This window comes from Bos mutus, unplaced genomic scaffold, assembly GCF_027580195.1.
Source record: "Bos mutus isolate GX-2022 unplaced genomic scaffold, NWIPB_WYAK_1.1 CTG232, whole genome shotgun sequence".
In the NCBI taxonomy this organism is placed as follows: Eukaryota; Metazoa; Chordata; class Mammalia; order Artiodactyla; family Bovidae; genus Bos; species Bos mutus.
In genome coordinates, this window is record NW_027219741.1 from 232334 (window position 1) to 260320 (window position 27987).

General features: G+C 36.2%; 2 protein-coding genes and 1 pseudogene across 2 annotated transcripts; 2 read left to right on the forward strand and 1 right to left on the reverse strand.

The window, feature by feature from the left end:
* Positions 1 to 821: 821 nt before the first annotated feature.
* LOC106700978 (olfactory receptor 4C11-like) lies at positions 822 to 1745 on the forward strand (annotated as a pseudogene).
* Positions 1746 to 16408: 14663 nt separating this feature from the next.
* Positions 16409 to 17365, forward strand: LOC102267701 (olfactory receptor 4C13). The gene has a single exon (XM_005898826.2). It carries the CDS (start codon positions 16409 to 16411, stop codon positions 17363 to 17365), a length of 957 nt encoding a protein of 318 aa, XP_005898888.2.
* A 7374-nt stretch (positions 17366 to 24739) lies between these two features.
* On the reverse strand, positions 24740 to 25702 carry LOC102267420 (olfactory receptor 4P4-like). Its single transcript, XM_070366888.1, is given in 1 exon segment — positions 24740 to 25702. A coding segment is annotated over 1 exon segment (963 nt).
* Between the last annotated feature and the right edge of the window lie 2285 nt (positions 25703 to 27987).

Consider the following 27987-nt stretch of genomic DNA (forward strand, 5'->3'; position numbering starts at 1 on the left):
GAGTTGGACATGACTGAGCAACTGATCTGATCTGATAAATAATAATTGCCTTTTAATTTCCATATTCTCTTACATAAGATGAGAGCACGGAACTTTCAAGACATGTATCACAAAAATGTTAATGAAGTGTTTCAGGTACGACTTGCAGCTTCTTGAGTTTCTTTTTCTAAATTCCTGGTGAATCTAATTCCTTGATTTTAACCTGAAATTTGAAATAGTGCTGATTTATGGCAAATGTTCTACTTACCTTTTCCCTTCATTTTAGACTCACTGAAACTTTGTGTCTTAAGAAAGCATATTGAAAGACTCAGAAAAATAATGAAGTTGACAGCATATTATAAATTAAATATTTTGCATGTTAATAATAGGAGTTGACTTTAAAACTGTAAACAACTCAAAGTGTTTGAGAAATAGAATAAAAAGTAAACTTAGTCAAAAGCAATCTATTAAAATAAGTGACATGATGGCCTGGACCAAATTACTGTGTATTCATTATTAAAATTTTATGTTTATTGTTTCTTTCTCTCTGTCTCACCTTCTAGCTTGTGTGTGTACTTATGATGTCTGAAGAATAATTTATTTTTCATTGTTTTCCTGTTTCTTGTATTATTATTTTCATATGCAATCTAGGGAATAGATTAAGTATTATGCATTTCTTTTCATTCAGGTAAAAGTAATACATAGCAGATAAATGAGTGCCCAATGAATAGTGGCAGTCCCACAATTATTTGGGCTCCAACCCTTGTATTCATTAGTACCTTTCCTTTTCTCCTTTGCAGATTTTTTTTCTAACCAGTGCTTTCCTCTCATCAAGTGAAATGATGCTGCAAAATAACAGTGTAACTGAGTTCATACTGTTAGGATTGACAGAGGATACTGAAAGACAGAAAATGGTGTTTGTAATCTTCCTCATTTTCTATTTTGGAACTGTGGTGTGGAATTTGCTTATTATTGTGACCATCAAGTTTGGCCGGACACTTTGGAGCCCCATGTATGTCTTCCTATTTTATTTGTCCTTGGTTGATACCTGCTTTTCAAATTCCATGGCTCCTAGATTAATTATAGATTATCTGTCTGCAAAGAAAATCATATCATACAGTGAGTGCCTGACTCAGGTCTTTGCACTGCATTTTTTGGCTCCATGGAGATCTTTGTCCTGGTCCTCATGGCCATGGATCACTATGCAGCCACTTGCAAGCCTTTGCATTATCCAACCATCATAAGCTGGAAAGCCTGCATCATCTTGATTGTTCTCGCGGAATAGGATCTTTTATACATTCTATGGCTCAGATTATCCTGGCCTTGAGATTGCCCTTCTGCGAATCCAATTTTGTTGATCACTATTTCTGTGATATGCAGTTTCAACTTGCCTGCATGGATATTCATATGATGAACCTACTGTGGTGTTTAATAGTGGGTTCATTTGCACAAGCAGTTTTATAATTCTGATAATCTCATATATTGTTATCCTGCATTCACTAAGAAACCACAGCGCAGAAGGGAGGAAAAAAGCTCTCTCCACTTGCACTTCCCATGTCATTGTAGTTATCTTATTTTTCGGGCCATGTATATTTATGTATTCCCACCCTGCAACCACTTTTCCCATGGACAAAATGGTGATGGTATTTTATACTATTGGAACACTCTTCCTCAATCCACTCATCTACACACTGAGGAATGCAGAAGTGAAACATGCCATGAGAAAGTTATGGCATGTCAGAATTACCTCAGAAACCAAAAGATGAATCAAGGGCCTTGCTTGATTACTTATTGAATCATGGTTTGACTGAGTCTGTACAGATATATTATAGTATGTGTTTATTGTGGGAATGATATATTCTCTCATAAAAGGATATGAGTTGCTACTTCTTTCTAGTTCACAGGTAAGATGAATGTTAAGGCTTCTCATTCTTACATGGAACAAATTTACCAATTTTAACTTTGTTCTCTTGTCAAAGTTTATGTTGAAATAAACTCAGTAAAATAGCATGAGTTTTCTTTTTCTCATTTTTAAATAAATTTCCAGGTCTATGCAAAGTTCTGTATCTACATGTAATACATGAGAAGGGCCATATATTATATATATAAAAAATAATTCTATCATAAAATCATCTAATTTACTCCTACGTAAACCCAGCACAGACAAATATACATGCAGACACTATACAGGTTGTCATAGTTATTTCTATTTCAGATGACTGAATGATAAAGTTAAGAGGTAAAGAAGAAAATAAAATGAGTTAGCATGCAGGTGAAAATAAAGTTAAGATAATAGAATAAGAAGTTATACAGGGAAGAAAATTTAGAAGCTTTTTATGTGTTTATAAAGTATGTGTAGTTAAAATTGGGGAATAATACAATTTTTAAACAAATTTTAGAACGTAATATACACACAATGTGTAATTTTGAATATTCACCTGTCCTCAAAAGTAATTCATGAAGAAGAGAAACTATGAACTCTAAGCATCCTTTCACTTCTCTCAGGAAGACGTAGAATGTCTGATATGTATCCAATGCTTTTTAAGAGTGCTTATCACAAGAAAAATTTTCTTTTCTTTTTCTTTTCTTATGTACCTATGAGATAATGAAGGTTCACAAAATTTATTGTGATAATCATTTTTTGATGTAAGTCAATCATTATGCTGTATACTTTAAACTTATACAGTAATGTGTATCAACTAAATATCAATAAAACTCCCTCAATAAAAAAAAATAATCCTAAAAAAACAGAACCCATGCACAAAATATATATATATATATATATATATATATATATATATACTTTTATATATTTATATACATTATAAAGTTCCATATGTCTACTGAAAATATGCAAACAGAAAATCGGAAGTTCAGAGAAGTGAACATATCCTTGAGTTTCTGCTAAGAAGTACCAGAAGCAAGGCTTTAAACCAGATCCATATGTATTCCCTGGAAAAAATAGACTGCTAATCCACATTATCCCTTAATTCACACATCTGCAACGTGGCCTATAACATATGAAAAGTCAGGAATCGATGAAATGGTTATGAATTGTTTTTATTCTAGCTTAGAGATGAGTAGTATAACAATGATTAAGAGTGTGAGCTTTGAACTCAGATTCTATGAATCTAAATCCTCTCTCTACCACCTCATAGTCCTTTAATTTCAAGAAAGAGAGATGGAAATGGAATACTGGGCCTCATTTTTGTGTGTAGATTGGAAATGCAAATAATCCCTATCTTATAGACTTGTTGTGAGGGTTAAGCAAGGTAGTATATATAAATAACTCTGAATAGGCATGATAATTTGGTAAGTGCTATTTATTTTCATCATTAAATGTATTTTTAACCTACTAAAATTTATATATTTTAATAATAGCCATCATATATATTTATCAAAACATTTTATTTCATTCTGTGAATGCAATTTAAATTATAATTATAGTATTTATAATTATAAATGTTCACTACATATATCAGCCCAGTATTGTTAACAGTATTAAATATAAACCTAAGAGAATGTTAAACACATTGCTATTGCTTAAATAAGAAATAAAGAAAACTTTAGGGAACAAGTGACAAGCGTTTTACATTTTGTGTCATCAGCTTTAAATATGAGTTAATGTGGAATATGAATAAAAACCAAAAGAATGACAAATCATAGTCAACTCACAGATGAATGGATAAAGATGTTGTGGTGCATACACACAATGAAACAATAATCACTAATGAAAAGGGACAAATCTGAGTCAGTTCTAATGATGTGGGTGAACCTAGAGCCTATACAGAGAGAAGTCAGAAAGAGAAAAACAAACATTGCATATTAACACATATCTACATGGAATCTAGAAAGATGGTACCTATTTGCAGGGAAGCAGTGGAGACACAGACATAGTAAACAGATTTATGGATGAAAGTGGGGTGGAGAAGGGGGATAGGGTGAGAGGAGGGGGGAGAGGGTGAGAGGAGTGGAGAGAGAAGCCTGCAAACATAGACACCACCACATGTAGAATAGATAGTCAATGGGGGTTTGCTGTATGGCTCAGGAAGCTCAAACTGGGGCTCTGTAACAACCTAGAGGGCTGGGAAAAGGTGAACATGGGAAGGAGATTTGGGATGGAGGAACTTATGCACACCAAACATGCAACATATTCATGTAGATGTATGGTGGAAATCATACCCATATTGTAAAGCAATTATCCTTCAATTCAAAATAAATTAAGAAAAATAGTCACCTCATAGAAACAGAAAATATAAAAGTGTGTGCTAGGGGCTGAGGGCTTGAGGAAATAGCAATAGGTTGATGAAGCTCTACAAACTTTCAATGACAAGATGAAAAAGTTTTGAAAATATAATGCAGCATAGGATGACTACAGTTGAAAGCATGATGACTGTATTGCATCACTTTAATGTGGTAAGAGAATAGAAGTTAAATACTTTCACCAAAAGAAAAGAAAGTTGAGGTTATGGATGTGTTACTGAACTAGGTGGGAGAAATCATTTAACAATTTATTGCTGTTGTTGCTAAGTCATGTTGAACTCTTTCGCTACGCCATGGATTGTGCCTGCCAGGCTCCTCTGTCCATGAGATTTCCCAAGCAAGAATACTGAAGTAGGTTGCCATTTTCTTCTCCAGGAGATCTTCCCTACCTGCCAGGGACTGAACCTTCATCTCCTGCACTGGCAGGTGTATTCTGTACTCCTGAGTCACCTGAGAAGCCCAGGTTCCTCTGTGCATAGAATTCTCCAGGACAGAATACTGGAGTGGATAGCCAAGCCCTTCTCCATGGGATCTTCCCAAGCCAGGAATTGAACTTGGGTCTCCTGCATGGCAAGTGACTCTTTACCATCTGAGTCACTTCCATAGTCCTCTGTGTGTGCTCAGTTGTGTCTGACTCTTTGTGACTCCATGTACTAAAGATCACCAGCCTCCTCTATCCACGAATTTTTCAGGAATTCTGGAGTGGGTTGCCATTTCCTCTTCCATGGGATCTTCCAACTCAAGAATCAAACCCACATGTCTTGCATCTCCTACATTGGCAGATGGATTCTTTACCACTGTGCCCCCATGGGAAGCCCATGTAACCCTGTAATTAATTAAAGAAATTTTGAATTCCAGTACTTTGAAGTAGCTTCCATCAATTTTATGCTTGTGCTGTAATCTGTGATTCATGTCTCATTCACTGGCAGCCAGATTTTTTTTCCCCTTAAGTTTTTTTAAAATTTTATTTTATTTTTAAACTTTACATAATTGTATTAGTTTTGCCAAATATCAAAATGAATCCGCCACCGGTATACATGTGTTCCCCATCCTGAACCCTCCTCCCTCTCAGATTTTTTAACACTAGCTCCACCTGGGAAGCCCAATCAAAACTGGGTTTACAGAAAAGGTTTAATGTTGAAAAGAAGACAGAAGTTCTCTCTCTGACATGAATGTTCTCTCTGACATAACTATATTGCAGATCCCACACTAGAATTATGTCATTGTTGCTCTTCACAGAACATTCAGCATTCATAGAAACTCAGGTTCAGAGAGAGAAATGGAATTCACATGCTTAGGTTGCATGTGCAGAGAATACAAGTCACCACTCAAGAATAGGTGTTTTTCAAATATGTCTCTTCAGACAAAGCCTTTCTATCAAAGAAGATAATTAATTCCTGGGAGAGAAAAAGAAGCTATAAGAAAAAGTACTTGAATCTAAGTGGGAACCTCTTTAAATATCCATGGGTTGCAGGCAAAAAAGTTTCCTTTACTTGTTCACGCCTACAGAGCAAGACCCCTCAAGGCTGAAGTGAATACTCTGGTGTGTTTCCACCACACATGGTGCCTCCTGTCCATGAGATGAGAGCCATCTATGGAAGAACATTTCTTCATAGTGTTCCAGCTGAATCCATTACAAAGTTCCAGGTTTTCTGTGAAAACTTTTTGATGCTTTAGGCTAAAAGTGAAAATTTAAAGCTTATAAAACAACTTATTTATCCACTGTTGATGTGGTACTGAATTGTATAAATACTGTCTTTCTTTTTTTTTAAATTTATTTAATTTAATTAGCAGCTAATTACTTTACAATATTGTATTGGTTTTGCCATACATCAACATGAATCTGCCACGGGTGTACACGTGTTCCCAATACTGAAGCCCCCTCCCACCTCCCTCCACATACCATCCTTCTAGGTCATCCCAGTGCACCAGCCCCAAGCATCCTGTATCCTGCATCAAACCTGGACTGGCAATTCGTTTCTTATATGATATTATACATGTTTCAATGTCATTCTCCCAAATCATCCCCCCCCCCCACCTCCCACAGAGTCCAAAAGACTGTTCTATATATCTGTGTCTCTTTTGCTGTCTCACATACAGGGTTATCATTACCATCTTTCTAAATTCCATATATATGCGTTAGTATACTGTATTGGTGTTTTTCTTTCTGGCTTACAACACTCTATAATAGGCTCCAGTTTCATCCACCTCATTATAACTGATTCAAATGTATTCCTTTTAATGGCTGAGTAATACTCCATTGTGTATATGTACCACAGCTTTCTTATCCATCCATCTGGTGATGGACATCTAGGTTGTTTCCATGTCCTGGCTATTAGAAACACTGCTGTGATGAACATTGGAGTACACGTGTCTCTTTCAATTCTGGTTTCCTCGGTGTATATGCACAGAAGTGGGATTGCTGGGTCATATGGCAGTTCTGTTTCATTTGTTTTGTTTTGCTTTACATTTTTGTATTGATTTTGCTATACATCAACATGCATCTCCACACTGTTCTCCATAGTGGTGTACTAGTTTGCATTCCCACCAACAGTGTAAGAGGGTTTCCTTTTCTCCACATCCTCTCCAGCATTTATTGCTTGTAGACTTCTGGATCACAGCCATTCTGACTGGCATGAAATGGTACCTCATTGTGGTTTTGATTTGCATTTCTCTAATAATGAGTGATGTTGAGCATCTTTTCATGTGTTTGTTAGCCATATGTATGTCTTCCTTGGAGAAATATATATTTAGTTCTTTGGCCCATTTTTTGATTGGGTCGTTTATTTTTCTGGAATTGAGCTGTAGGAGTTGCTTGTATATTTTTGAGATTAGTTGTTTGTCAGTTGCTTCATTTTCTATTATTTTTTCCCATTCTGAAGGCTGTCTTTGCACTTTGCCTATAGTTTCCTTTGTTGTGCAGAAGCTTTTAAGTTTAATTAGGTCCCATTTGTTTATTTTTGCTTTTATTTCCAATATTCTGGGAGGTGGGTCATAGAGGATACTGCTGTGATTTATGTCAGAGAGTGGTTTGCCTAAGTTCTTTTCTAAGAGTTTTATAATTTCTGGTCTTATGTTTAGAATTTTAATTCATTTTGAGTTTATTTTTGTGTATGGTGTTAGGAAGTGTTTAGTTTCATTCTTTTACAAGTGGTTGACCAGTTTTCCCAGCACCACTTATTAAAGAGATTGTCTTTCCTCCATTGTATATTCTTCCCCCCTTTGTCAAAGATAAGGTGTCCATAGGTGCATGGGTTTATCTCTGGGCTTTCTATTTTGTTCCATTGATTTATATTTCTGACTTTGTGCCAGTACCATACTGTCTTGGTGACCGTGGGTTTGTAGTAGAGCCTGAAGTCAGGCAGGTAGATTCCTCCAGTTCCATTCTTCTTTCTCAAGATTGCATTGGCTACTCGAGGTTTTTTGTATTTCCATACAAATTGTGAAATTATTTGCTCTAGCTCTGTGAAGAATATTGTTGGTAGCTTGATAGAGATTGCATTGAATCTATAAATTGCTTTTTAATCCATATTTAAGTCTAATAATTTTCTTATGAAGGTGCATATATACACACACACACACACACACACACATATTCTTATGTTTCTAAACATATGGCTGCTAAACTATAATTATACTGTTTATTTTGTACTTTACAATATTTGTACTATAAAGTTTATTTTATATTTACACTAGTATTCTATTGATAGAAAACATCTTCCAGTGGCTTTTCAAATATATATTTGGCTCTTCGAGGTTTTCTGTATTTCCGTACAAATTGTGAGATTATTTGTTCTAAGTATGTGAAAAATACCATTGGTAGCTTGATAGGGTTTACATTGAATCTATAGATTGCTTTGGGTAGTATACTCATTTTCACTATATTGACTCTTCTGACCCATGAATATGGTATATTTCTCCATGTATAAGTGTCCTCTTTGATTTCTTTCACCAGTGTTTTATAGTTTTCTATATATAGGCCTTTAGTTTCTTTAGGTAGATATATTCCTAAGTATTTTATTCTTTTCGTTGCAATGGTGAATGGGATTGTTTCCTTAATTTCTCTTTCTATTTTCTCATTATTAGTGCATAGGAATGCAAGGGATTTATGTGTGTTGATTTTATATCCTGCAACTTTACTATAATCATTGATTAGCTCTCGTAATTTTCTGGTGGAGTCTTTAGGGTTTTCTATGTAGAGGATCATGTCATCTGCAAACAGTGAGAGTTTTACTTCTTCTTTTCCAATTTGGATTCCTTTTATTTCTTTTTCTGCTCTGACTGTTGTGGCCAAAACTTCCAAAACTATGTTGAATAGTAATGGTGAAAGTGGGCACCCTTGTCTTGTTCCTGACTTTAGAGGAAATGCTTTCAATTTTTCACCATTGAGGATAATATTTGCTGTGGGTTTGTCATATATAGCTTTTATTATGTTGAGGTATGTTCCTTCTATTCCTGCTTTCTGGAGAGTTTTTATCATAAATGGGTGTTGAATTTTGTCAAAGGCTTTCTCTGCATCTATTGAGATAATCATATGGCTTTTATTTTTCAATTTGTTAATGCGCTGTATTACATTGATTGATTTGTGGATATTGAAGAATCCTTGCATCCCTGGGATAAAGCCCACTTGGTCATGGTGTATGATCTTTTTAAAGTGTTGTTGGATTCTGTTTGCTAGAATTTTGTTAAGAATTTTTGCATCTATATTCATCAGTGATATTGGCCTGTAGCTTTTTTTTTTTTTTTTTTTGCATCTTTGTCAGGTTTTGGTATTAGGGTGATGGTGGCCTCATAGAATGAGTTTGGCCGTTTACCTTCCTCTGCAATTTTCTGGAAGAGTTTGAGCAGGATAGGTATTAGCTCTTCTCTAAATTTTTGGTAGAATTCCGCTGTGAAACCGTCTGGACCTGGGCTTTTGTTTGCTGGAAGATTTCTGATTACAGTTTCAATTTCCGTGCTTGTGATGAGTCTGTTAAGATTTTCTATTTCTTCCTGTTCCAGTTTTGGACAGTTGTACTTTTCTAAGAATTTGTCCATTTCTTCCACGTTGTCCATTTTATTGGCATATAATTGCTGATAGTAGTCTTTTATGATCCTTTGTATTTGTGTGTTGTCTGTTGTGATCTCTACATTTTCATTTCTAATTTTATTGATTTGATTTTTCTCCTTTTGTTTCTTGATGAGTCTGGCTAATGGTTTGTCAATTTTATTTATCTTTTCAAAGAACCAGCTTTTGATTTTGTTGAGTTTTTCTATGGTCCCCTTTGTTTCTTTTGCATTTATTTCTGCTCTAATTTTTAAGATTTCTTTCCTTCTACTAACCCTGGGGTTCTTCATTTCTTCCTTTTCTAGTTGCTTTAGGTGTAGAGTTAGGTTATTTATTTGACTTTTTTCTTCTTTCTTAAGATATTCCTGTATTGCTATGAACTTTCCCCTTAGCACTGCAGTTACAGTTCCCATAGGTTTTGGGTTGTTGTGTTTTCATTTTCGTTTCTATGCATATTTTGATTTCTTTTTTTATTTTTTCTGTTGTTTGTTGGTTATTCAGCAGCATGTTGTTCAGCCTCCATATGTTGAAAATTTTAATAGTTTTTCTCCTGTAATTGAGATCTAATCTTACTGCATTGTGATCAGAAAAGATGCTTGGAATGATTTCAATTTATTTGAATTTACCAAGGCTAGGTTTATGACTCAGAATACAGTCTATCCTGGAGAAGGTTCCAGGTGTGCTTGAGAAAAAGGTGAAATTTACTGTTTTGGGGTGAAATGTCCTATAGATATCAATTAAATCTAACTGGTCTATTGTATCATTTAAAGCTTGTGTTTCTTTGTTAATTTTCTGTTTAATTGATCTATCCATAGGTGTGAGTGTGGTATTTAAGTCTCCCACTATTATTGTGTTATTGTTAATTTCCTCTTTCATACTTGTTAGCATTTGTCTTACATATTGCGATGTTCCTATGTTGGGTGCATATATATTTATAATTGTTATATCTTCTTGGATTGATCCTTTGATCATGATGTAGTGTCCTTCTTTGTCTCTTTTCACAGCCTTTGTTTTAAAGTCTATTTTATCTGATATGAGTATTGCTACTCCTGCTTTCTTTTGATCTCTATTTGCATGGAATATCTTTTTCAAGCCCTTCACTTTCAGTCTGTATGTGTCCCCTATTTTGAGGTGGGTCTCTTGTAGACAACATATATAGGGGTCTCATTTTTTGTATCTATTCAGCCAGTCTTTGTCTTTTGGTTGGGACATTCAACCCATTTACGTTTAAGGTAATTATTGATAAGTATGATCCTGTTGCCATTTACTTTATTGTTTTGAGTTTATATACCATTTTTGTGTCTCCTGTCTAGAGAAGATCCTTTAGCATTTGTTGCAGAGCTGGTTTGGTGGTGCTGAATTCTCTGAGCTTTTGCTTGTCTGTAAAGCTTTTGATTTCTCCTTCATATTTGAATGAGATCCTTGCTGGGTACAGTAATCTGGGCTGTAGGTTATTTTCTTTCATCACTTTAAGTATATCTTGCCATTCCCTCCCGTCCTGAAGAGTTTCTATTGAAAGATCAGCTTTTATCCTTATGGGGATCCCCTTGTGTGTTATTTGTTGTTTTTCCCTTGCTGCTTTTAATAATTTGTTCTTTGTGTTTGATCTTTGTTAATTTGACTAATATATGTCTTGGGGTGTTTTGCCTTGGGTTTATCCTGTTTGGGACTCTCTGGGTTTCTTGGATTTGGGTAATTATTTCCTTCCCCATTAGGGAAGTTTTCAACTATTATCTCCTCAAGTATTTTCTCATGGTCTTTCTTTTTGTCTTCTTCTTCTGGGAATCCTATGATTCGAATGTTGGATCATTTAACACTGTCCTGGAGGTCTCTGAGATTGTCCTCATTTCTTTTGATTTGTTTTTCTTTTTTCCTCTCTCATTCATTTATTTCTACCATTCTATCTTCTACTTCACTAATCCTATCTTCTGCCTCCATTATTTTACAATTTTTTGCCTCTAGAGTGTTTCTGATCTCATTTATTGCATTATTCATTATATATTGACTCTTTTTTTAATTTTTTCTAGGTCCTTCTTAAACCTTTCTTGCATCTTCTCAATCCTTGTCTCCAGGCTACTTATCTGTGATTCCATTTTTATTTCAAGGTTTTGGATCGTTTTCACTATCATTATTTGGAATTCTTTATCAGGTAGATTCCCTATCTCTTCCTCTTTTTTTTTTTTTTTTTTTTTGTTTGGTGGTAATTTATCCTGTTCCTTTACCTGCTGGGTATTCCTCTGTCTCTTCATCTCATTTATATTGCTGAGTTTGGGATGGCCTTTCTGTATTCAGGCAGTTCATGGAGCTCTCTTTATTATGGAGTGTCCTCACTGTGGGTGGGGTTGTTTCGGTGGCTTGTCAAGGTTTCTTGGTTAGGGAAGCTTGTGTTGGTGTTCTGGTGGGTGGAGCTGGATTTCTTTTCTCTGGAGTACAATGAAGTGTCTAGTAACGAGTTATGAGATATCAATGGTTTGGAGTAACTTTGGGCAGCCTGTATGTTGAATCTCAGGGCTGTGTTCTGTGTTGCTGGAGAATTTGCATGGTATGTCTTGCTCTGGAACTTGTTGGCCCTTGGGTGGTGCTTGGTTTCAGTGTAGATATGGAGGCATTTGATGAGCTCCTATCGATTAATGTTCCCTGGAACCAGGAGTTCTCTGATGTTCTCAGGATTTGGACTTAGTCTCCTGCTTCTGGTTTTCAGTCTTATTTTTATAGTAGCCTCAAGACGTCTCCTTATATATTGCAATGTTGATAAAACATCTAGGTTAAAGATAAAGTTTTCTCCACAGTGAGGGACACCCACAGAGGTTCACAGAGTTACATGGAGAAGAGAAGAAGGAGGAGGGAGGTAGAGGTGACCCAAATGAGATGAGGTGGAATCAAAAGAGGAGAGAGCAAGCTAGCCAGTAATCACTTCCTTATGTGCAGTCCACAGTCTGGACTGCTCAGAGATGTTCATGGAGTTATACAGAGAAGAGAAGAAGGAAGAAGGAGACAGAGATGGCCAGGAGGATAAAAGAGGGGAATGAAAAGTAGAGAGACAGATCCAGCCAGTATCAGTTCCCTAAGTGTTCTCCACCGTCTGGACCACACAGAAGTTCAGAGAGTTGTGTAGAGAAGAGAAGGGGGAGGGAGGAGACAGAGGAGACCTGGTGGAGAAAAATTAGAGTCCAAAGGGGAAGAGAGCAATTAAGCCAGTAATCTCGCTCCCAAGTAAAAATGGGTCCTGAAGATTGTGTTCTTAAAGATTGTGTTGTATCAATTGTACAAAATTGATAACAAATACCAAAAAGCAAATATTAAAATTCTAGAGTATAGGTTGGATTTTCAAAAATACAATATTAAAGAAAACAAGAAGAAGAAGAAAAGAAAAGTCACACAATATATTTAATATATATATATATATGAAGTTTTACTTTAAAATAACTTTTTTTTGAAAAGTAATAGTAGGCTATAAAAATGAAAATTAAAGGAGTAACAGAGGACTTAAAAATTTTAAAAAGTGAAAAAAAAAAAGAAAAGAATGATCGTAAAATAGTAAAAATATATCTAGGACTTTCTCTGGTGTTGTTGTGGGCAGGGTGGGGTCAGTTCATTTTCGGATAGTTCCTTGGTCCAGCTTATATTTCTCAAGATCTATAGGCCCCTTCCTATGTAGTTGGCAGTAACTACAGGGTTTTAATCTATTGCACCTGTCACTTCCAAGGCGGTTCCCTTGGTTTTAGTTTCCTCTGTTTGCTGGTCTCTTCAGTGTCTGATTTCTGCCCTGACACAAGGAGGATGGGGTGGTGGGCACTTTTTCTCTTTTTTTTTCTTTAGGCTCATTTGTTCAGTCGCACTGTGGGGAGGGAGGGATGCTGCAAAGAGTTAACACTGGCGTGTGCTCGCAGTGTCTCAGCCACACTGGGCCTGCCCCCGCTCACAGCGTGTGCACCCTCCCTGCCCACACAGCTCAGGCTCTAGGTTGCTTCGCCGGTAACCATCCAAGGCCGGCCCTGGGCTGCATGCACCTCCCAGGTCCAAGCCTCTCAGGTTCAGTCACTCAGGTAGTCCTCAGAGGCACAGACTCCATTGGGCCTGTGTTTTGTGCCCTTCCCAGGTCCGAGCAGCTCGGCTGATGAGGTGTTTGGAGAGTGTGGTCACTGCAACTTATTGCCTCTCCTGTCCCTGCTGCTCGGTTTTCTGGGTGTACAACTGGTGCACCTTCTCAGGCAGATGATGACTGTCCAGAACCCCAAGAAGACTTAGTTAGCAAAGAAGCCTGCTTGCAGTTAGGTAGATAATGTCTCTCTGGGGCTGCGATTTCCCCCTTCCGGGTCTGGCTGCCTGTCACTGGAGGGGGATGATCTGCAGCCAGCTGGTTCTGTTCAGCCCTTCGTTCTGTGCGAGGGCCTGGTGGTGTCTTAGGGCTTTTTGCTTGGTAGCTATCCCACGGTCTGATTTGCTAGCCCAAATTAGTTATCCTCAGGGCATTCAGGCCCTATACTTACTCTAAGAAATGCATCCTGAGCCTCCCTTTCCAGCCCCCACTTGCTAGTGGCGGGTGCAGGCGTCTGCTCTGCTTCTCCGCTGGGGGAGTTACTGTTGGGCTCATAATCAGTGGGTTTTAATTATTTACTTATTTTTCCTCTCTATCATGTTGCCCTCTGTGCTTCCTAGGCTTGCCACAGACTCAGCACTGAGAGTGTTTCCTGGTGTTTGGAAACTTCTGTCTTTTTAAGACTCCATTTCCAGGATGGAGCTCCATCCCTCCCTCTTTTGTCTTTTTTTTTTTTTGTCTTTTATATTTTTCCTACCTCCTTTTGAAGACAATGGGCTGCTTTTCTGGGTGCCTGATGCCCTCTGCTGGCATTCAGAAGTTGTTTTGTGGAATTTACTCGGCGTTTAAATCTTCTTTTGAAGAACTTGTGTAGGAGAAAGTGGTTTCCCCTTCCTATTCCTCCACTATCTAGGACCACCTCCAATACTGTCTTTCTGAGTGTGTCATAGTTTTTGTACTGAAAGCTATTTATCCCATGAGGATATCTGTTTGCAAATGGGATTAGTTCTGAATACCCCGAAATGTCACTAAGATCATATGAGATCTGAAGGTAAGTTCTTCAATAGTGCTGATTCTTATTAAAGATTTCTTATTAAAGTTTTTTATTTAATAAATTAATTATTTCTTAATAAAGTTTCTTATTTCTTATTTAAGTTTCCATATATAGTAATGACTATATTTCATCACTTTTCAAATAGGAAATAGAGCATTTAATCTTTACCCCATTACTCTAAAGGGGGTTAATGAATATAATTAACCTAATTTAGGTGATGAAGAAATAATTGAGGCTCATAGAGATTAAGAAATTTGTAGGACTCAATTCTCTAACACCAGATGCCCTTCTTTTGCCAAAAGACATGTCTTTTAATAATTAAGACTAATCATGAGAATGAAACAAATTTGAAACACACTTCACACTCAAGATTTTTACATTTACATTTAGTAAATGTAAATACTAAATGATGTAAATTATCATCTGTTTAATCCAAACATGAATAGGAAGAACTCTTCCTGTGATCAATCATTATGGATAATGTGAGTCTCTGTGGCTTTTTAAAAAATAAAGTTCCAGATGATTATTCCTCAGTTTATTGCATGCTTAAACATTTCCTTGTATTATTGATCAAAATACCAATTCTTTCTGTCTCCTAAGTGCATAGACAGTCATAAAATAAGTGAAGGTCCTCTGTGTGCCCTCTGCAGTGTGCTGGATATATTCATATATGTTTCCTCAATCAATTCTCATAACAGCCTGTGAGGTGGACATTATTGTTCTCATTTGATACTAGAGGAAACTAGGATGTAAGTTGCCAAGAAACATACCCTAGAATCAAGCAGCTGCAAGTGGAGAAAGAGAAGATCCTTATCTATTTTTTTTTTTTTTCTGATTCTCAAATCAGTATGTTTAACTGCTGGAAACATCATTTCAACATTTTGCAGAAGAGTCTGTGGGTTAATGCTTTGTAGGGAAATTGTGGGAAAAAGAAATAGGGGTGAGGAAGAGACAAAACTAAAATTGACCTTCAATGAAAGTAGTATTATATGGTTATTCAAAATTAAGAATTTTAGTAAGTTTTGCTGTGTGTATGTGTCTGTGTATGTATATGTATTTTTATATTTCTTCAATGATGTTGCTTCATAGACACTTGTCTCTGGAGTAACATTAATTAATTATTGTGATTATATCTAAAGGTTCTTATTAGATCAACATGGTTTATTTTAACCTAACAAAATAGAACACTATTTAAGAATTTGGAGGAAATAAAAAGAAGTAGAATCTGAACTAGTCTTAGATCTGCTCTCATTAATTGCTTGATTTTTGTCAAGATCCTTACTTTCTCTAAGCTTCTAGTGTGAAAATAAATATAAAAATGTTAGTAGTAATCATTTCAGAGGTTTGCAGTGAAAATTAAATAATCAAATGTCTGAAAAAATATTTAGAGCACAGTATGTGTTCATTAGCCTTATTATTAACATTAGTCTCTGATATCCTTTCCCTTGTGCAAATGGATTAAATAATACCATGTATAGGTTACTACCATGCCATACACATAGCAATCAATCACTATTAGCTATGGGTTTGTTATTGGATTTAGGCAACATGACTTTTCAGTTCTATTACAGTATCCAGAGTCCCTGTATTCATTCCTTTCCTATTATGGATGCCCCATAACACTTAATGTGAATGCTTAATTACTCTGTTACACATAACACTTTGATCTCCATCTCCTTACTGAACCTCATCCAAGTCCACTTGGTCCAAGTCACACACACAAAAAAAATCTTTATGAAAGTTATATGTAAAATTTACTCTTTCTCAAATTTGCCTTCATGTCTACACTCATGTGTTCATATTCTTATACTTATATTCTAATATTTACACTCAAATCCTCATGCACTCATAGTTGAAAAATCTTTAAGATATCAGAATATTTTCCATCTTAAAAAATGTTATTAGAATTTAGATATCTATAGAATCTAGGCAATTGCTATTTATTGGATGAAAAACAAAAAATTCAAAGCTGTGTTAAAAAACTGTGACTTTTTAAGGTACTATGATCAACAAGAACACGAAAAACATGGAAAATAGGAACAGTGTGACAGAGTTTATTCTACTGGGACTCACGCAAAATCCAAAGATGCAGAAAATCATATTTGTTGTGTTTTTAGTTGTCTACATCATCTCTATGACAGGAAATGTATTCACTGTGGTCGCCATCACTACCAGCTCATTATTGGGGTCCCCAATGTACTTCTTTCTGGCTCATCTCTCTTTTATTGATGTCTGCCATTCCTGTGTTGATACCCCTAAACTGGTCATAGATTCACTCTATGAAAAGAAAACAAGTACTTTTAAAGGATGCATGAATCAAATCTTTTGGGAACATTTCCTCGCAGGTGTTGATATAATCCTGCTTACTTCAATGGCCTGTGACCTTTATATGGCCATTTGCAAGCCCCTGCACTACACAACCATCATGAATTGGCAGTTATGTTGGTTGCTAATGGGAATGGCATGGATAGGAGGCTTTCTTCACGGAATCATACAGATCCTTTTCATCATCAGATCACCCTTCTGCGGCCCTAATGTCATAGATCACTTTATTTGTGACGTGAACCCTTTGCTTGAACTTGCCTTCACTGATACCCACACTCTAGGGCTCTTCCTTGCTGCCAACAGTGGTATTCTCTGTCTGTTAAACTTCCTTCTCTTGGTCGGCTCCTATGTGGTCATTCTGTACTCCCTAAGGACCGAAAACTCGGAGGCCAGACGCAAAGCCCTCTCCACTTGTGTCTCCCACATCACAACAGTTGTCATATTCTTTGTGCCCTGCATATTTGTATACATGAGACCTGCAGTTATTTTGCCTACTGATAAATCAGTGGCTGTATTCTACACTATGATAACCCCCACATTAAATCCCTTAATCTATACCTTGAGGAATGCCCAGTTGAAAACTACCATTAGGAGATCGTTTAGAAGTAAAGCTATTTCAGATGAAATACAAATGTGGCCAGAACCCAAAGTCTATTGAACAGAGATAACTGTCAAAAGGACATTGCTGATAATCTCTGCAAAGAATACCTAGTGAAATAAAGAACAACAACAACCACAAAAAAAATTACCATACTTAGATTCTGTAAAAAGCAGATTAGAAATTGGTGCAAGAAAATGGGAAAAGCCAAACCCAGGACCATTCTCTAAATATGTAGAAAATTCTAGCAAATTGGGACTTGATATCACTGAATTCATCAATTTATATGGATTCAAAATGTTTATTCTAGTAAAAATAAAAGCCATAAAATATATTGTTTCTTATTAATAATCTCAATAACAATCCATAGAGATAGGCATGGCTATTTTCCCCATTAACAGGTGAGATACTAAACAGAAAGGAGTAAATTCCAAAATGAAAATATAAAAGAACTAATAAACAGAATTTAACTGATCATTCATATCATGCTCTTAACTGTCAGAAAACAATGACAGAAGGGTAGCCTAATTACCATTCAAAGAATCTGGGACTGTTTCAGACTACACACACACACACACACACATATATATTTATGTGTGAGTTATATTACATGCCATATATTATCATATAATCATATTACATATTATTAATATAGTATATGCACTTATTATATAATTAGTTATATTACATGTATAGTTATATGTATATATTATATATACAATTGGTTATATAACATATTATTAGGTTGGTATGTATATATGTGTGTTCCCAGTCATGTACAACTTTGTGATCCCATGGACTGTAACCCACTAGGCTTCTTTGTCCATGGAATTTTTCCAGGCAAGAATACTGGAGTGGGCTGCCATTCCCTACTCTTGGGGTTTTCCTGACCTAGGTATGGAAACTGTATTTTTGTGTCTCCTGAATTTTCAGGCAGATTCTTTACCACTAGTGCCACTTGTGAAGCCCTAGTATGTGTACTATTCTATAATAGGTTATTACATATAACTAAATACTAATAATTTTATTAATAATTATGCCTACTTATATACATCACAGTAGATTATAAGACATTGACTTATCACTGTGATATGTATTTGCTTTAGCCGGTCCCTTCTCCAGGGGATCTTCCAAACTCAAGGATCACACCCAGGTCCCTGGAATTGCAGGCTGATTCTTTATCAGATGAGCCACAGCAAAGCCCTAGAATGCTGGAGTGGGTAGCCTATTCCTTCTCCAGTGGATCTTCCCAACCCAGTAATTGAACTGTGGTCTCCTGCATTGCAGGGAAATTCTTTACCAACTGAGCTACCAGGGAAACCCTCATAAAAGCAACAGGGCATTCAATCTCTAAAGGGCAAGTAATGAATATCACATCATGTGTCCAAATATCCTTTTAGCATTCTGAATTCTTTTGCATTGTCCATGTGACCTTCTTATGTTTCTGATCTATCACGAAAAGTAATGATTTAAATCAAAGAATATTTTGAAGTAAAACAGAAATTTCAATTTATTACATAAACTGTCATACTCCTTAAAACATTAGCTTACTTGATAGAAATGGATTCTACAATAGCATGATGTATGGTTTATAATAAATATCAAATGAATAAATACAAGTATTTACAGTAAGCAGAATGACAAACACCTATAATATTGTCTTCCCTGGTTGAGAAGATCCCCTAGAGAAGGGCATGGCAACCCACTCCAGTATTCTTGCCTGGAGAATCCCATAGAAATGGAAGCCTGGGAGGCTACAGTCCATGGGGTTGCAAAGACTCAGACATGACTGAGCAATTTAGCATGAGTCTGGAATTGTCTAATTAATTATGGAATTTTAGCTCAGGTCCATGTTACTGAACCAATGTGGTTATTTCCTCAGATCTATAGCTGAAATGGACAAAGAACAACCAACAGATTCTTATTGTTGTTCATTGTACCATAATCCACTATGTTGATCCATTACATTGATGATAGGCTGACTGCATCTTCTGATCAAGAAGCAATAATTGCTTTAGATTTTTTTCTAAGACATTTCTGTCTGATGTTAGAATAAATCCAAATAAAATTCAGAGTATCAAACTCAGTGATAATTTTAGGCACAGTGGTATGGGGCATATCAAGGTATTCCTTTTAAAGTGAAAGTTAATTTGTTCCCTCTGTCCTCTCCTATAACCAAAGAAGATGCACTGTACTCAGTGGACTTCACTCTTCTTTGGAGAAAGCACATTTTTTGTGTGGATGTATTTGTAAAGGGACGCAGAGAGCTACTAGTCTTGAGTGAAGTCCGGAAAAAGAAATAGCTTTGCCACAGGTTCAGATTGTCATTCAAGCTTCTCAGCCACTAGGGACAAATGGTCCAGTAGATCTATGGTGCTTGATGTGTCAGTGGAGATAGGGATGTGGGAGTCTTTGGCAGGCCTCCACATGTGAAGTTCAGTGCAGACACTTAGGACTGTGGAGCAAAATCTTGTGATCCTTTTCAGATAACTACTATCATTTTGAGAAACAGCTCTTGGCTTTCTTAACAGAGATTGAATGCTAAACCATGGACCACCAAGTTACTAGTCAACCTGGGTTGCCCATCATGAACTTGTTGCTGGACTCATCAATGACATATGCTTGGGTATGCACAGTAATAGTTCATTAGTCATTAATTTCATCAAATGGAAGCACAGTATATGTAATCAGGCTAAGTTTGTATATGTGTGTGTTCAGTTGGTCAGTCATGTCTGACTGTTTTTGGCCCCAAGGACGTTAACACACCAGGGTCCTCTGTCCATGGAATTTTCAAGAAAACTGGAGTGGGTTGCCATTTCCTACTCCAGGGGATCTTCCTGATCCAGAGATCAAACCCTTGCTTTTTGCATCTCCTGCATTGGCAGGTAGATTCTTTATTTTTTTAAATCATATTTAATTGATTTATTTTTTAACTGAAGGAAAATTGCTTTAGAGAAATTTGTTGTTTTCTGTCATGCATCAAAAAGAATCAGCCATAGGTGGACCCATGTCCCCCCACCTCCCCAAGCTCCATCCCATCTCCCTCCCTACCCCACCCTTCTCCATGAGTCATACAGCAAATTCCAATTCTTTACTATTGCATCATAAACTCAAAAGTGGAAAATTGAGTGCTACAGCCCCATTCTGGAAAATCCCTAAAGGTCAGAAGGAAGATAACTCCACTCAATCAATAAAACTTGAAGCAGTGTACGTGGTTATTCACTTTGCTTGGAAGGAAAAATATCCACATGTGTACTGTACACTGATTTATGATTTTGATCAATGGTTTTGCCAGATGGTCAAGAGACTTGGAAGGAACATGGTTGGAAGATAAACAACAAGAAAATTGAAGGAATAGTTATCTTTACCTACTTTTTTTAGATATATTTAAAAAAAATGTGTGTTACATGCCACAATGTAAAAATTGGAGTGACACCACTTGCTACTACCTTTAGAAATCTATTAGCAAAATCTGTGCTTTCTATTGCCATTAACTTAGGTTTTGCCTGCTTAGAGGTCTTATTTCCAAAGGGAGAAATGATTCACCAGGAGACACAACAATGCTGTATTGATCTGAGAGTTAAGACTCCTGCCTGATCACTTTGGGCTCCTCATGCTTCTGAATCAACAAACAAAAATATAAGGTAGTGTGATCCTGACTGCTAAGGATAATTGGACTACTCCTCCTTAAAGGAGAAAATAAAAGTATGTCTGGAATATAGTAGGTCCCAAAGGGCCCCTCCTGAGTTACATTAAGGGCCCCCCCTTAATCACCATATCTGATGATTAAGATCAATAAAAAACTGCAACAACCCAATCCATTTATAATTACTAACAGTGAAGAATTTTCAACGATGAAGGTCTATGCCATTCCACCAGGCAAAGATAATGAACAAGTTAGGTGATTATTGAAGGCACAATCATTCCTCTTTGCTAAAACAGCTCCACTTAGTTTTATCTCCCTTTTTACTGTTTTCTGCTCTTTAATCTTCTTTGTACAGTGCCTCCTAATGATAATAACTCTTGCATTTATATATTCTAAAATTCTTCCATTATTTTAACTCTATTTCTTTTCATAAAATCCCATTATCCAGTTCTTTCTCTATTATGATATTTTCAGTGTATCTTAAATGACCTTATTTTTAAAAACTATTAAACTTGCACAAAAAACATTTTAATAAAAGCTGATTTACTAGAAATTTACTAGAAATTTACCCCTAATTTACTAGAAAATCTTTCTGAGAGTCTCTTCTTCACTTACTTATAAGATTTCCTCTAAGCATTGTACCACAATGTATTTGCTAATCAGTAAAACTTTACTTTTAGAGAGGTTTTAGGTTCATGGCTAAGCTGAGATTAAAGTATAGAGATCCCATATACCTCCTGTCCCCAAATGGGACACTCTCCCCTTCAGAGGGATACACTTGTTAAAATCAAAGGAACGTACAATGATGCACTGCTATCACCCCAATTTTATAGTTTACATTAGGGTTCACTCTAAGTACTGTATATTGTGAGGATTTTGACATATACATTGATAAGATTCAAAATTATAGAAACAAGCCAGAAGAATTTCACTGTCTTAAATATCCTTGGTGCTCCATCTATTCATCCTTCTCCCTTCCCTAATCCTTTACTTTCACTTATACTTTTTCTGTCTCCATAGTTTTGTCTTTTTCAGAATGTCATATAGTAGAAATATATAGAGGGAGCCCTTTCAGTCTGGTTTCTTTCATTTGGTAGTATGCATTCAAGTTTCCTGAATATTTTTTCACAATTTAATAGCTCATTTATTTATTTATTTTCTTTTTTTTAATTTTATTTTATTTGTAAACTTTACATAATTGTATTAGTTTTGCAAAATATCAAAATGAATCCACCACAGGTATACATGTGTTCCCCATCCTGAACCCTCCTCCCTCCTCCCTCCCCATACCATCCCTCTGGGTCGTCCCAGTGCACTAGCCCCAAGCATCCAGTATCATGCATCAAACCTGGACTGGCATCTCATTTCATACATGATATTTTACATGTTTCAATGTCATTCTCCCAAATCTTCCCACCCTCTCCCTCTCCCACAGAGTCCATAAGACTGTTCTATACATCAGTGTCTCTTTTGCTGTCTCGTACACAGGATTATTGTTACCCTCTTTCTAAATTCCATATATATGCGTTAAGTATACTGTATTGGTGCTTTTCCTTTTGGCTTACTTCACTCTGTAAAATAGGCTCCAGTTTCATCCACCTGATTAGAACTGATTCAAATGTATTCTTTTTAATGGCTGAGTAATACTCCATTGTGTATATGTACCATTGCTTTCTTATCCATTCATCTGCTGATGGACATCTGGGTTGCTTCCATGTCCTGTCTATTATAAACAGTGCTGTGATGAACATTGGGTACACGTGTCTCTTTCCCTTCTGGTTTCCTCAGTGTGTATGTCCAGCAGTGGGATTGCTGGATCATAAGGCAGTTCTATTTCCAGTTTTTTAAGGAATCTCCAGACTGTTCTCCATAGTGGCTGTACTAGTTTGCATTCCCACCAACAGTGTAAGAGGGTTCCCTTTTCTCCACACCCTCTCCAGCATTTATTATTTGTAGACTTTTGGATCACAGCCATTCTGACTTGTGTGAAATGGTACCTCATAGTGGTTTTGATTTGCATTTCTCTGATAATGAGTGATGTTGAGCATCTTTTCATGTGTTTGTTAGCCATCTGTATGTCTTCTTTGGAGAAATGTCTATTTAGTTCTTTGGCCCATTTTTTGATTGGGTCATTTATTTTTCTGGAGTTGAGCTGTAGGAGTTGCTTGTATATTTTTGAGATTAGTTGTTTGTCGGTTGCTTCATTTGCTATTATTTTCTCCCATTCTGAAGGCTGTCTTTTCACCTTGCTAGTAGTTTCCTTTGATGTGCAGAAGCTTTTACGTTTAATTAGGTCCCATTTGTTTATTTTTTGTTGTATTTTCAATATTCTGGGAGGTGGGTCATAGAGGATCCTGCTGTAGGATCCTCTATGACCCACCTCCCAGAATATTGGAAATAAAAGCTCACTTATTTTTAACTCTGAATAATAATCCATTGTCTGGATGTACTACAATTTTTATCTATTTATGTCCTATTGAGGGACATCTTGGTTGCTTCCAAGAGTTGATAATCATGAGTAAAGCTGCTATAAACATCCTTGCACAGCAAAACTGCTTTCTTCGTATGTATGTGTGTGAATATGTTTATAGACCACATTTTGTCTTTTTACTAGTTTTTGTTTTGTTTTGCCTTGTTATATTTTCCCCCTTCATTTTAACAGCTCAGTTGCTAAAGAATCTGCCTGCAATTCAGGAGACCCGGGGTTAATTCCTGGGTTGGGAATATCCCTTGGAAAAGGGATAGGCGATACACTCCAGTGGAGAAGTCAGTGGCATCCCACTCCAGTACTCTTGCCTGGAAAATCCCATGGACGGAGGAGCCTGGTGGGCTGAAGTCCATGGGGTCGCCAAGAGTCGGACACGACTGAGCGACTTCACTTTCACTTTTTACTTTCATACATTGGAGAAGGAAATGGCAACCCACTCCAGTGTTCTTGCCTGGGGAATCCCAGGGACGGGGGAGCCTGGTTGGCTGCCATCTATGGGGTCACACAAAGTCGGACACGACTGAAGTGACTTAGCAACAGTAGCAGCAGCAGCATACATTCCAATATTCCTGGGTTTCCCTTATGGCTCAGCTGGTAAAGAATCCCACCTGCAGTGTGGCAGGTCTAGGTTCAATCCCTGGGTTGGGAAGATCTCCTGGAGAAGGGAAAGGCTACCCACTCCAGCATTCTGGCCTGGAAAATCCCATGGACTGTATAGTCCATTGGAGAAGGCAATGGCACCCCACTCCAGTACTCTTGCCTGGACAATCCTACGGATGGAGGAGCCTGGAGGAGACTGGTAGGCTGCAGTCCATGGGGTCGCTAAGAATCGGACATGACTGAGCAGCTTCATTTTCACTTTTCACTTTTGTGCATTAGAGAAGGAAATAGCAACCCACTCCGGTGTTCTTGCCTGGAGAATTCCAGGGACGGGGGAGCCTGGTGGGCTGCTGTATATGGGGTCGCACAGAGTTGGACATGACTGAAGCAACTTAGCAGCAGCAGTATAGTCCATGGGGTCGCAAAGAGTTGGACACAATTGAGTGACTTGCACTTTCATTTTAACAGGAGTGGGCTTTGATTCTGGATACAATCACTAGACACTTATAAATTTAGGAAAATAATTTTATTATACAACTCCTTAATTAATATTGGAAATGGTATTAAATTCAGGTCATTAGGTGGAAAACAAGTAAATTTGTTTACAGTGATCTGAATTATTGATTCTATCTTTGTATCATTATTATTTTCTATAGGGCACCAAGGGAGTTAACTCACAGGAAACACATTAAAATAGTTGCTACACTAAATATCTCTGCTGCACAATTTGTTCCTTAAAGGTGTGCTTCCTTTGAAAACAAAGTTTGATACTAATTTTTTTCAAAGTATTTTTCATCTCTGCCTTTCTTAGAGTATAGCTTAAAGGATTGAACATGGGGGCAATGATGGTGTAAAATAGTGCAAATACCTTATCCTCAGGGAAAGTATTGGGATGTCTAAGATAGATAAAGATAACAGGTACAAAAAATAAGATGACCACAGTGATATGAGACCCACAGATAGAGAGTGCTTTGTGTCTTCCCTTGGTTGAATGATTATTTAAAGTTAATAATAGAATGCCATAAGAAACAAACAAGACAGCAAATGTAACTAAGGCAACCATTCCTGAAAAGGCAGTCACAAGCACACCAGTGATGTAGGTACATGCAATTTTTAGCAATGGAAAAATATCACAGAAATAGTGATCAATTTCATGATGACCACAGAAAGGCAAGCCGATTGCTATAAAAAGTTGAGGAAAGGAATGGACAGCTCCACCAGCCCAAGCAGCTAAGAAAAGAAGATTGCATCTTGTTCTGTTCATGATAATCACATAGTGGAGAGGCTTGCAGATGGCAACATAGCGATCTAAAACCATGTCAGTAAGAATAAAGATCTCAGTACTTCCAAAGAAGTGCATAATAAGGACCTGTAGCATTCAATCACCATAGGAAATAGTCTTTCTCTCTACTAACAGATCTCCAATTAATTTGGATGTAATTCTGGAGGTATAGCAGATGTCTACGAGGGATAAGTGGCTGAGGAAATAGTACATTGGTTGGTTAAAAAGAGGACTGCATTGAATGGAGAAGAGGATCAGAAGGTTTCCTATCAACAGGACAAGATAACAGAATAAGAAAAACACAAAGCAAAATATATGTATGTTCTGGTTATATGAAAGTCCTAGAAGAATGAATTCTGATATGTTTTTCTGGTTTTCCATTTGAGTTTAATGTAGATTATACACAAATGACTTATGTTTCAGAAAAAAAAGAAAACATATGCTTGGGTGAATATGAGCACAATAATATAAAATTTACCAAAAATACATTTACATGAATTAAACTTTAATATTAATTATTGATTTAGCAAATGTTTTAATCTCTCTTACTTTATAAATCTATTGCAAAACAATTTATAATGAAAATGATTATATAATTTACTCAATTACTTGTAAAATTTTTAAATATTTAAACATTATTTTGAAAATAAAAATGTTAATTGCTGTTAATAAAATATTTTACAAAATAAAGAAGGCTAATTGACCCAAGGCAAGAAAATATTCTTTTGTATATTTTTCAATTCTTATGGCAATATACATGAAGGCAACTTTCCTTCTTTTAAAATTATCTAACCAAATTCCCTGAATTATCTGGGATGAATCCCAAAGAAACACATATTTGTTTAAAATCGAGGGATGGTATGGGGAGGGACGAGGGAGGAGGGTTCAGGATGGGGAACACATGTATACCTGTGGTGGGTTCTTTTTGATATATGGCAAAACCAATACAATATTGTAAAGTTAAAACATAAAATTAAAAAAATAAAAAAATAAAAGACAAAAAAATAAATAAAATAAAATCCCAGCTTGAACTGCTGAACATTAATTTAAATAGGACATCCTAAGGTTTCTGTAATGGCTCAAGTGGTAAAGAATCTGCTTCAAAGCAGGAGACACTGGTTTGATCCCTGGGTTGGGAAGATACCCTAGAAGAGGGAATGGCAGCCACTCCAGTATTCTTGCCTGGAAAATCCCATGGACAGAGGAAGCTGGAGGGCTACAGCCTGTAGCATCTCAAAGTGTTGGACACAAGTCAGCATGTACACATACTCTGTGATCAAGCATAGTTAATGGGGCATGGTAAATCAATGTGATTGTTGTTACATAAAAAGGTAAAGAACTTTTGAGAAATATACATTAAGATTCACAATTTATATTTTATTTATACATTATGATTCGTGGGGTCGCAAAGAGTCAGACACGATTAAGCAACTGATCTGATCTGATCTGATGATTTAAATTGCAAAAATCTACAAATTAATTTATTTCTTGTATTTATATTTCATGTGTTAAGACAATTAATATATACATACTGATATTGAAGTTTGTTTTGAATATTGGTAAAGCACAATAAACATGAAATTGCTCAAGTGTTTGTTGCTGGAAACTTCATGAAAAAAAAAAAAAAAAACTACTGTTAGTAAAAGAAATGATATGACAACTTTTGGTCCAGTTATCCCTCAGTGGCATGTGTTGCAGTAAAGAATTAATGAAATGTTTATAGATTTTCATCTTTTGTAACTAAGGGATAACCTTAGGACATTATTTAATCAGTGTAAAATAAGTGCAAGATAGAACAAGTTCACTTCTAGACACTATTTTAACCACTGATGAGGTACTGTTTGTCCACAGTGGCTTTGCAAAAGCTAGCACACTTTTAGTGTTTTACACTCATATCCAGGGCCCCAAATATCTATTTAAAAGAAAAAAGAAAAAACAGAGAATGAATGTTTTTATAGCAATTGCATGGTTTTCATATTTAAAAACTGTCAAGTCTAGGGCTTCACAAAGTTATTATTAATGTTATTTATAGTCTTGATGATTATTTTAGATGGCAAATAGTTAACAACCATTTTAAATGGCCTGTATGACACCAATTCTATTTTAAACTATTATTCAAAACAGCAATATCACAGAGATTAAATTTTCTCATTATCCTACTTTGTTTTCACTCTCACTATAAAGCTTCCAGACTGTTTTTCTGTAACTACCAGAACAAAACATCTGTCATACAGTGTTTAGCAATTAGCATCAATTCAAAAGTACTTAAAAGGTTTTTTGTGTGTGTGTGGGGGGGAGTGGGGGGGTTTGCAGCACATTGATCTGTATTTACATAATTACAATTGATACATAGATTTTTTGTCAGGTTGAATAATATTGATATGTCAAATAAAAGCATTATTATATAAGTAGACAAAAATAAATAAATGAATTGGAGAGAAAGAACTTCATTAACCTGAATCTTTGACTTTAGAAGAGACCTAGATAGAGAGTTAAAATAATTCCTCAGAATTGGAAAGTAATACACTAAAATTAGAAAAGATAAACGCCCTGATTCTTTTTTAATCTGAGGTTAAACATGAGAGTTGAGATGAATGGGGAAGAAGTTATCACAAAGGGCAGCAATGAAAATAATGAAATCTCAATTCAGAATCCTTATCTGAGCA